The 11,998-nt window shown below is 33.5% G+C and overlaps 2 protein-coding genes across 10 annotated transcripts in view; one reads left to right on the top strand and one right to left on the bottom strand.

Annotated features, from left to right (window-relative positions):
* Positions 1-465: 465 nt before the first annotated feature.
* On the top strand, positions 466-3,317 carry LOC116164956 (armadillo-like helical domain-containing protein 3). Its single transcript, XM_031479213.1, has 2 exons — positions 466-728; positions 2,475-3,317. Exons 1-2 carry the CDS (start codon positions 518-520, stop codon positions 3,197-3,199), a joined length of 936 nt encoding a protein of 311 aa, XP_031335073.1. The 5' UTR covers positions 466-517; the 3' UTR covers positions 3,200-3,317.
* Positions 3,318-5,858: 2,541 nt separating this feature from the next.
* The window catches only part of LOC116163652, a 42,180-nt gene continuing 36,040 nt past the window's right edge, over positions 5,859-11,998 (bottom strand). For 6 of the 9 annotated variants that reach the window (XM_031477691.1, XM_031477690.1, XM_031477698.1 and 3 more), the window contains 3 exons: positions 11,762-11,970; positions 6,098-6,203; positions 5,859-5,981 (listed from right to left, as the gene is read on the bottom strand). In XM_031477691.1, the coding sequence (XP_031333551.1) occupies positions 6,123-6,203; positions 11,762-11,970 (290 nt within the window). In that variant the 3' untranslated portion in view covers positions 5,859-5,981; positions 6,098-6,122. Of the gene's footprint in view, positions 5,982-6,097; positions 6,204-11,198; positions 11,226-11,761; positions 11,971-11,998 lie in introns of all 9 variants that reach the window. The other 3 variants (XR_004143784.1, XM_031477695.1, XM_031477696.1) reach the window with 3 other exon arrangements.

Raw genomic sequence — 11,998 nt, 5'->3', positions numbered from 1 at the left:
ACTGGAAACATTCAAGTAAACCGCGCAAACTCGTTCACTGCGCATCTAAAGCTCTCGCCATGTTATAGCGCGCGGCCTATAAGTGCAAATTAAACTGAAGTACTGCATAATTTGAACTATTTGGGCTGTCAAATAACAAATTCATTTCAGGTAAGTTCTCTTACTCAATTAAGTTACATTTTTTAAATGGGCTATTCTATATTTTGTAATGTATAAAATTAATTTTTATTATTGTAAAATATGAGAACGACGTGGCGTAAAATTTATTTTGAAAAATAGTGGACTTTAAAAGTCGTTTTTTTTCAAAAATGCGCATTCACGATCAGTTTGTAGCTTGAGAGGTAGATCTTTTCTAAGGTTTTTTTAAATTTGTTTACTCTGTTGCTCAGTTTTCATGAAGTCAATATGTGAACACACATAGTTTAGATTTCTTTATATTTTCTTCATATTCATATTCAGCAATAGTGCCAAACATTGATTGTTGATTCAGCATTGATATCTTTTCAGCTCAATTGTGATGCAAGATACTAAAACGGAAGCTGGTGCCAATACAGTGAAGTTGTGTCTTCTAATATTGAGCTGCATTGCCGAGGACCAATACGCAAATTCAATTATGCATGATATTAGTCTTACGTTTAAAGTGCACTTGCATAAATTGCCTATGCGACATAGAAAACCATCTACCGATCGCACTACATCATCACAACCATTAGCTTCAACCTTACTAGGTGAGTATTAAGCACACGAATACCGGACCGCCATTAAGTGGCTACCAAGGAAGTAATGGGTCAATAAGTTATAGCGAAAACACACTTACTTTTGTGTAAGAAATGTAATACTTTTGGTATTTTTTTTATTCCTTCTTTTGTATGCCCATTCAAGTCTGATTCCTGCTTCTAGGACACAAACTTGAAGTGGCGCAAAGATGCCCAGAATATTAACGTATATTCCACTGGTTTGGATAGTAAACAAATTGTACAAAATACTAATTTCATCCCTTGATGATGTATGCTTGAAGATTTTGGTCCTACTACTAATACTAACCTAAGACCCCTAAAATGTTTCTATGTTACACGCTACTTAGAATTGCTGCACTGTGTGTGTGTGTGTGATAGAGAAGGACGCAGGGTAACCGCTGATTGTGGTGTACAAATCGATGTGAAAGAGCGCGCATGCATTCTCTCCATGTGATAGAAGCAGACAGAAATATTAATTACATTAATTTAAATTAAGGGTACTCTGGACTTAATTTCTTTGGGCAACCCATTTCCAATTTGTTTACATATTAAGATTACTAAAAAATGCATTTCACTCGAAAAACAGAAGGGCGAAGGTTGACCTTATGTGGGATCTTAGACTACAAGGTTTAAGCACAGCTTACTATCCAGCTGCACAACTCTCTTGGCCGGAGCGGTTTGCGCCGATCTACGCGCGCAGCGCTTATGCCCCGCCTCTTGGGGTAAAAGACTGCATTGCCTGTTTGGCGTGTAATCAAGCCCAGTGTTGCCACGTTGACCATTTTCCCGAATGGATTTATTTCTGATCCACAAAGTACATTAAAAATCAAAAGACCCGTGTGTCCTCAATTTTTATTTGCGAGTAAAATAAACCCAAAATAAATTATTGAAAAGCTGTGTTTTTAGTCCGAATTTGAAACGCTTCAGACTAAATACGTCACAAACCTACAACCAATCACGTAGAAGTGAGCTGGCAACCTTACGCGAGGGTCTGACGTTTGTCACATTTGACGTTTTGAGAGGGATGTTTAACTGCATCTAGCACGAAAGTGACAAGTGCCTGTGACAGATGACGCAAGTTATAAATGCCATTCTCCTGCAATATTGCCAAGTCGTTATGTCATCTGAATGGTTCTAGGAGCTGATTGGTCGGGCTTATTACGTCACAGAGCCCGCCACAATCATATCGTTTTGAATAAACCTTTAAAACCGCACATGTTCATTATTTTTTTGCTAATCAGCCTCTATTTTTAAATAAACTTTTACTGTCCAAAAAAATGTTTTAGGGTTTCAGGTATACGCTTATTAAATTAGAACTGCGGAATTCAACTATACTGTAAACCCCCATTCAATTCAATTAGGCAATAAAATTTAACACCTTACCCTACTTTCATTGCAATATTATGTAATATTGTACAGCAAATTCTAAACGTTCACATTACAATCAAGATAGTCTTTGTTACAATACAGCACAAAATTACGGTACTGTGAAGCTACCGTGCGATGAAAATTCGTTTAATCTCTCCCCCGACTTTTACCCCAAGCGCGAGAAAGTGCGCACCATTCCATCTCGCTTGGTTGTAGACCGCCAGATCAAAGGCGCCGCTCGAGAGTTGCGGAGCTGGATAGTAAGTAAGCTGTGGTTTAAGGCTTTGCGTCACTTGACCCGGAAATATTATGTAACGAAAGGGAATCCTTTAACACACATTCTTAGATTGTTCTCTTTTTAATTTTCAGATTTACTTGTGGAATTTGTTATGAGTCATATGATGAAGAAACTGCCCATGGAGCTGTATCTGTTATGCCTAGGTGTAATCCATCGGATATTGTGTTATCAAAAAAAGTGCCGAATAAGAATTAATTATCCTTGGAAGGACTTGTGGGCAGCATTAATCACTCTCTTACGTTTCCTTGTTCAGCATGAGAGCAATCTTTCCAAAAAAATGAATATATTTGATTTATCGTTGCAAGTGACGAACATTTTCAATTTATTTATTACATACGGAGATACATTTTTACCGACACCTGGTAGTTACGATGAGTTATATTACGAAATAATTCGTATGCACCAGGTGTTTGATAATGTGTACTCCATGGGCTTGAGATATGCAACGGGCGATGGAGAGTTTAAAGACAATGCCCAGAAATTAAATAATAATTTGATAAACATTCGCGCAATCATAAAACATTTTTCGCCAAAAATTGAACAATGGTTAACTTCACAAAGCTTATCAACTCCGACTGAAGATCAAATTTTAGATGTCGTTAAGAAAAATTATGATAGTCTGACCCTCAAACTTCAAGATTCTTTGGACCAATATGATAGATACTCCGAGAAGCCTAAGCATACAACGTTTTTCATTAGCATGTTACGAACTGTTGTAAATGACACCCGATTAAATATTGATTTTGCATCTGTAAATCTTAATCTTATATTGCAAGATTTTTCCTCGATATCGTGAATGAAATTAATTCCTAGATGTAAATTTAAATTTGTATACCTAATTTAGTTTTTGCGGAATTATTATTACATGAGAGCTTTAATTTTCATAATAAATATATCATGTATTTAGAGATAAATTATCTTTTGCCCCCTTTCCCTTTTTGTTTCCCGACTTCTTAATAAACAACATTTACTATTGTATGTATTATGATATGGTCAGTTACCTGCTGCAATCTGATAGATAACTTTCTATGTGAATACATTTATTTACATGAAGAGTAACCGCCAAATAAGTATAATTGAGGCATGAAAAACCTGAATATGTAAAACTCTTTGTCCTATACAATTATACAAAGTTGCAGACCGGTTGACCTCATTTTTATGGTTGGTGTCATACAAGTGCTTCAACTTACACCACGGCTTATAATCATTTGACACTATGTTCGGATGATGCTAGTGTAGGTATTGGCAACTCAATAGTACTTGCTCGCAGTTTTGTATTCCGACTGTCAAGTGTCAGTTGAGTAAGTTGACATCATGTAACATGGTAAATGGGGAGTGAATCCCTATGCGAAACTTCTGGTTTCCTTCTACTCAATCCCAAACATACGCCATGTTTGTTTGAATCCGGCAGATGCGAAGTTTGTTCCTTGTTCAGGAGAGTTTTGGGTGCCCCGTGGCGTGGTAAGCTAATAGTGGGGCGACGGTCTATGCTGAATAAATATTCCGAAAAAACATTTAGAAAATCAATTGCTTCCGTAAATGTTGCTATTATTGTTTAAACAATGTAAATAATTATTAACTACCACTGCGGGAGACACCGTTGATACTAAATTTTCAACCCAAGTGCATAAAAACAGCCGATTCAATTTTGACGTTTTCGTCAAATGTTTTGCTTAGAAGCATCTTGACTCAATCGGCCACGTAACAAAATCACGAAGGATTTTGGGTGGAAAATTGACGAGAAGTACTTCATCTTGGCAAAACAATTTGACGAAAAACGATAAAATTTAATTAGGATATTTTTACGCACGCGGGATATTCGGCATGATTATTTCCTGAATAAATATTCACAGCGGTTTCAACATTTACAAAAGAATTTGCAACAAAACTGGACATCGCACAAGAGATAAGTGCATAATTGAAATTAACGCATTAGGTAGACTTGTTCGCAGTTTGGTATCTAAGCAACAGCAAGCACGCGCGCTATAGTGGAATCGACCGCATCCACCTTTTTGCCGGTAATTAATCTCATTTTACCACTAATATTGTAATAACACCCAAATATCATTATTTAACACTATACACATAATAGCTATTAGGGCACATAAAAATTGAACATCAAGAAAACTATGGTACATAATTTTTTCATATTTCACTCCTAACCATGAGACGTACCCCTTGAATACAAAGAGTATTTGTAGGAATCCCAAGGTAAAAAGAATAATAGGGTAGAATCGATCGCGGTTGACCAAAACTCGTGGGTAAGTAGCGAACCACTGCTACATAAATCATACAGAGTGGTTTATAGCTTGCCAATACGGGTGTATAGGAAGGCATATCTAAACCCAAGATCCCATTGGTAGAGGTACCACACCACACTAACAATAAGAAAATTCGAAAAGTGCTGTCTTTTCCACACTATAGGCGTGTATTGAATGGTTAACATTTTTTGGCGACCGTGACAGGACTGAGGTGAATTGTAATATCTAAATACTCTGTAATAGCGTAAAAACACCACCAAGCACAAAAAAGTACTTCGGTTGATGTATAACAATGTCACTTAATGAATTAGACATTTTATTAAACAAACAACCGGTAGGTAATATATGAAGAAGTGGAAGGGTTTTGGGAGTGCTTTAAACTCAAAATTGAAGACCTTGTCACGATCAACTCTTGAGATTTACAGCTTTCTTAGAAAGTGACACTCCAAAGTCTTTAATCACAGAAATGGAGCAGGTAGTGTGACGTGTACCTATACCAAAAATGTTACTACTTACAAGATAAAGATTGAAAAGCTGTTTGACTCCGTAGAGCAGGTTGGGCCTGTCTCAAGTGTTAGTCAAGTAGGTTCGAAGATGACTCCAGGCATTAGACATTAAACCGTACGACGGTAATATATAAAAGATGGGTTGCCTTTCTGGGCTAAATTACGAAAAATTCATTCAAATCCTGCTTTAGACAATTGCGATAAAATAGATAACTTAGTGCAAGCTGCATCATAACAAAACTGACTTAACATTAACAATTAAAATTAAGTATATTGTATCAGTTTTACGGAGATATTTCCGTTACAGTTACTAGCAGAAAAAGTAACTAATGTAGTTCAATAATTGTGACGGTTCCCATTTACGAATAATAAGTAACTTACCTTCTTAAAACAAATTTGGTATTCCCAATTCTTGTCTTGATAAATTTGCTAACAGTTTTGCTGAAATTAAATGAGCCTCAGATAAACTTCTTAAATATGTATTTATTAAAACCCATACTGTACACAATTTGCAAATAAGAACACAAATTTACAAATATAACCAACTATTATACACATCTCAATATTGTCTTTAATAAACTTAATTTAAACAAGCACACTATAACATAAATAGCATGACGCGACACGATATATTACATGTAAGATGTGACAATTAAGAATTACTTATCCATATAACTTATACTAAACCTTCGGTACCATCATAATTATTATATAGCATGTGTGAGTCTTCAGATAAGATATTTACACCGTTCAGCTTCTCGTTGATATCCCAAGATGTAGTGTGACAGTAACGCAAACAGTAATTTTATTGCTGGAAAAGACATGAATATGTCAATGGAGTATTCGATTTAATGACATTCTATATAGTTAAAGCAGCAGATAGCAAATATTAAATTACATAAAGAAAATTTAAAATAAAATACATACCAAACTAATGAATGAAAGCAAAAGGTTAACGATGCACAGGCTCTTTATTCTGCATGTAATATTGAACCTCCCTCGATAAGGAACTAGCAGAACTCGATCTAGATATCTACCCACAACCATAATAGATGTAGTAAGCCCACATATTATTTTATAATGTGCTTTTTGTATGGCAAAGACATACTAAATCACGTTTGCTGTGCCAACAAAAATATAAGAATAAGAAATATTTGCAATGAGGCATGCAGAATAAATGATTTACAGGTAAAAAATGTTTGAACAAATAGTAAAATGTGCATATGATTGAAGATTTATCTCACAGTTTATAAAATTCAATTTTAATGTTCGTTTATGAAAAGATTGTAAGTCAACAATAGGATAAAATGGTATATCGTACTGAACACCTCTATAAGACTTGTGAATTCAAAAACAATTGAGCATTTAGGACCCCTGCAAAAACAGCATGTTATTATTAACTGAAGTGTAATGATTAACCAAAATTGACCTGTTTTCATTATCAAATAGAACTTGACATGTGTTTTATAGAATGTTTTAGTGTCAACATCTTATACATAGTTCATCCTCTGAAAAAGTAAAAGAAAACTAAACTGTTTAAATAACGTCACCGTGACAAGGAGGAACTTACTACAAGTGGACACAATATGCTACTTAACAATCCAAAGACAATAACGTCATTCTTAATGGATCAAATGGAAAGTCCTACTGAAATGAACAATGACATGAAATAATTCTCCTTTGGGAAATTTAAGTCTTCATATACTAATGAACTTTAAAGAAATGATAGTATTTTAATTGAGCGACTAAAATATTATAGTAGGAGAGCTAGTCGCACACTTTTTTAAACAGTTTTATTATTGTTGATATTTGGATATAAGATAGTTATGTATATACTAATAACATATCCGAGCATCTGGCAGCAATTTCGCGCGGTGGTGGTGGGTGGTCGAAGATTTTCAAAATTCAAACAGTTTTATTGGTAATGAAGCATGTTTTATTTTATTTATATGAATGTACTGAAATGATAAATAATTGTGTAAGATGATTTTTGACTGGCAACACCTACAAAGAGGATTGTTGGTCCGGCAAATTAACGAAAATAATTTAAAACTAATGCATAAAAAAGGTTCATTAATAATAAAACTGTTTGAGTTTTCAAATTTTTAATCCTCTTCGACTACCTATCGAAGCCGCGCGAAATGCCGAACGCTAGGATATGTTATTAACATATACATAACTATCTTATATCCAAATATCAACAATAATAAAACTGTTTAAAAACCACTAGCTCTTAGACTACTACATTTACTTTAACTTTTTACTTTGTGAAATTTTATTAATTAAACGTAAATCGAGCATATCATGTAAATAAACATAAAGGGACATTATAAAAATTCAAATACCTAGATGCAGAATATTAGGGGATGGTGGAAACACTGCATTGTGTATAATCTCTAAAACCTGCTATAGAAATACGTAGTTCATTGGTACTAATACGTGTCAATTGCTTGACAAGACACAAGAAATCTAGTACAGTAGAAGCATGATAATCTGAACGATATGGGCCCACGCAACTGCCGGATTATCAAATAATCTGGATTATGGATTATCGAAAGTAATAATAAAGAAAAAATGCATATGTGCATACAATGACAATGTCTACAAATTATACACAGAAATACATAATATACACAAATACGTAATTTTACAGACTAGGAAAAAATTATCATTATTTTTTTTAGAGAGACGCAGGATTACCGAACGTGCTGAAGTATCAAGATTGCACTGTAATTATGTTCTTAAAAGGAGAACACATGCCGGTTAAATAACCAAAATAGTGTATTTTTGTCTACTGAATACAAATCTGTCAAAAAAAAAGTGTTTTTTTCAGATAATAACAAAAATAACATCCTGTATATTAGTATACCATATGGCGGCCTACTAAATTCTCTACAAAAATTCCTCGAAAAGTTCTTAATGTACCATGACCAACATACTTCAAATAATCAAGATTTTTCAATTATTTTCATTTTGATCTACTTATCCAAGAAAATGCTAGAATGACCTTGTTTGTTGTTAAGTATATGACAGCTAACCTTGAAGTTTATTACATGGTGTGATTTAAGTTTATTTCCTAGAAAATAGGCTTTCTACGCGCCGTATACTGCAGAGTATATAGTATACTATGAGTACTACAATGAGTTCTTGTTCCAGTTATTGTTTTAAATACTATTATCACAGATGCATTTTTATCATTTCATGGATAACTAGATCGAATTGAAAATAATTGAATGATCATGGTTATTTGAAGTATTTTGTTTTTGTTATTAACTTTTTTGTAACATCAATTTGATGTTGGACCACATGCCATTTTGGCGTTAGTCACACTAAACGCAATACAAAAATTTGAACCTTAATCAACGTAAGAGTGGATACATCATACAGATATTGAATATGTATCAGCCAGTGAAAAGAGATAATTGAAGATGCTGAATATACCTGTATATAACCAATTCAGAAACGAGCATTGTATGATAGTAACCAATACAAAAATATGGTGTCAGTATATATTAAGATATTATAAAAAGTAACAAAAGTAAATGATTTACAAGAAAGGCCTTTCCACATTAAAGTTCCAAAAAAAAAGTTACCCAGCCAAATTCGTTTAGTCATTTAACCAAAATGGTGACAAACCATGGTTTGAAAAGCATGTTCAGTAAAAATGTTGGCAAAATTTGCCTGCAACTAAGAAAGTTGGTTCTGCACGAACACAATCTATTTTTTGACGTGTGATTTAAATTGCTTTTGTAAGAAGCACCTTTGGTTAAAATTTCAGAAAAAATGATCCACAAGTAAGAAACTTATGTGCTACCAATGCGCAATCCATTTCAGAAGAATTGGGTAACAAATAAGAGATGCGTATGCGTAATCATTTTTTTTTGCGTCTTTTAGTCTGTGGATGCACAATCTATTTTTTTATGTTCGGTTAGTTTTTTTGGAAAGCACCTTCTTTTAAAATGTCAAAAAAATCCACTCGTAAATAAGAAAATTAGGTCTGTACATGCGCAATCCAGTTTTTTTAAATGGGTACATAATAAATAATAACCCCCAAGTATTGTTTAATATTTAAACAGTGCCCCAAGTAATAATCATGGCTACTGACAGAACCAATTGTCTTTTTCTGTAGCACAGCGTTTATTGTGCCCTCAATGAAGGTGGAGGTTATATCAAGATTTTGGGTCTCTCTGGTCTAAAATGGTCGCTAAAACTGAACAAGAAGAAAGTAGGCATGAATATGAAGGTTTCAGGACGATTTTGGATAAAATAAATTATTTTAAAATGCCTTGAAGTGTCATTTGTTGCATTTGTTTGACGGGAATAGAAAAGTCAAACAAGTTAAAAAGTAATCGTAAACGATTTACAAAAAACGCATTTCCACTTGCATTCATTTCCCATTTGTAAGATGCAACTTCTGTTAAAATCGTAAAAATCCGGTCACAAATATGAAAGATAGCGTTGCACATGTGTAGTAATCCATTTTTGACGTGCTACTTCAATTTCTGTTTATACGAAGAATTTCATTTCAATGTTTTTCTAAATAAGAAAGTTGGAACTGTGCATGCGCCAATCTAAATGTTGAAACTGGCGTTAGATTTTCATTTATTCCAAGTGCCTATGTATCAAATTTCGTCCAAATACTTTTATAAATAAAAGTTTGCAATTCGGTTTATAAATGGTCGAGATGCGAAAAGGGCACTGTGAATTTTGAATTGATTCGACTCAACTTTTGGCATTGCGTATTATATGGCTAAAGATATGCCCATAATGAATTTCATGCAATTCAGTTCATAACTAACTTAAAGCGATAGGACATTTCTAAACAAAATTATCGTTCACACGGACAGAGAGAGGAACAGACAGACAAAGGAACAGACGAACAGACAGACTACAGATAGCAATACAAAGTTATAAACGATCACTAGGATCGTTAATAAACGGCAAAAGTGTAAAATTATGGAACATGTAAAAACGGTTTTTTGGTTTTTTATAATAGGTAGGTTTTAGCAATAAACACAGAAAAAATTCCTTCCTTGGTGCAAGCCTCGACACCATAACGAACCAAATAGCGAAAAAAGTAGAACAATACCTCTTAAGATAAAGAAGTAGTTAGTAGCGTCTCAACGAACGAGCGGACGGACGGACAAAGTGGCCACAATAGCGCATTTATTTTTTCATTTTGTGGAAATGCGCTAAAAAGGATACAAATCTGGTGTATACAGTTGAGACATTATCAAAGTATTTAATGTCATAGAGAAAAAAGTATTTTATGTTTGTAGTCTTTACTATAAACTCACAATACACCTTGCCTTTTTAGAGGGAGTAGTCTCACCTAATTTATTTAAAAAAAAATCAAGTACCCAACTCAAATGCATAGACAACTCTGTTAGTTCCAACTAGCTATGGGACCATATCGATCCACAAGTCAAATGCCACTCTGATTGTACAGAACTTAAATTCCTTGACATTACTAATTAATTATATACACAACTAACAAATTAATAAAAAAAGAATAACATTACATTGGTCAAACTATGTAATTTTTTTTATAATTTTGATGTGAAGGGAGTTACATATGTTGATTTACCACCCCGTAAGTTTCTTTATGTAAGTTTGCAATAAAATCTTCAAATTTCGAAAATACAATAAACATATATTATTACGTTTTACGATACTTTCGTTAGGGTAGTTTATGTTTATTCTAGCATTAAAATAAAAAAAAAAGTAAAATGTCAGCGATTTGGAGCCCAAAAATTAGTGTTAATTTAATTTTGAATTTTTAATAAAAAAACAAATTAAATTAAAATCGAAAAATAAGCAATGGGATATCCACCTACTCAAGGAATAGTCTGGGTACCTTTTCCAGTTATCAACAATGTATTACCATAAGTCGGGCTATTTCGTGTAATGACAGTACAATATCAGATGAGAAATGATCATGCATATTAAACAATATTATTTGGACAAAAATTGCTTTTGATGAGAAAATTAAATCAGGCATGCAGAATTGACTAAAAACAAACCTTACATTTTAATATCTTTTGACACCTTTTCTCTGCCAACAGAAAAACATAAATGATATATGTTCAATGAATATTGCCTTCGAACATGTATTTATTCACTACAAGGGAGTCAGAGATAGCAATACATTTCTATGTATAATAATTTACCAATTGTTTGTTATGAGATCAATGATCAATAAATAGAAGACCATTAATTGATAATGCAAACCAATTATTCTGAAATTCTTATTACACATGGTAAAAGCCAAAGGAAATAGAAATGTGTTGAGTCCTAAATGACAATACATTGTGAATATTACACCTTCGAGCTGAACATTTTTCAATTATCACTTTGGAAATAGAATCAAAATTTCTGTAGTGTACCAGTAAGGGTGAAGAAAAATAGATTTTTGTTAAAGATTCCCAATATTTTACAAAACATAAAAGCTGCAACCGTCACATTGTAACTGTAACAGATTGCTTATATATAAAATGCCAAAAGCTGTTGTTATCAGTGCTCCCTTAGACTTAAAAGATGTAAAGATCAATAATAGTTAATGCAAAAAAAACAACAAATTGTATACAGTACCTGTGAACTATCATCAATCTGTTGCAGTGGCGCAGGCGTTAAAAAATCCATAGGAGCGTTAGGGTCGCTAACTGGAGCGGGTACAAAATAATTCATCTGTAATCCACTGGGAGGCATTGATGAAAACGTTTCAGGGGCGGCTATAGATGGAGCATTTCCAGCAGATTTCGCACCTGGATTAAAAACATCAACATATGATTTTTTTATGTCTGTAACAAGTGTATTGATTATAACATA

This window comes from Photinus pyralis, unplaced genomic scaffold (assembly GCF_008802855.1).
Source record: "Photinus pyralis isolate 1611_PpyrPB1 unplaced genomic scaffold, Ppyr1.3 Ppyr1.4_LG2, whole genome shotgun sequence".
Lineage (NCBI taxonomy): Eukaryota > Metazoa > Arthropoda > Insecta > Coleoptera > Lampyridae > Photinus > Photinus pyralis.
The sequence above is the reverse complement of the archived record's forward strand: the minus strand, read 5'-3'. Positions and strand labels throughout refer to the sequence as shown.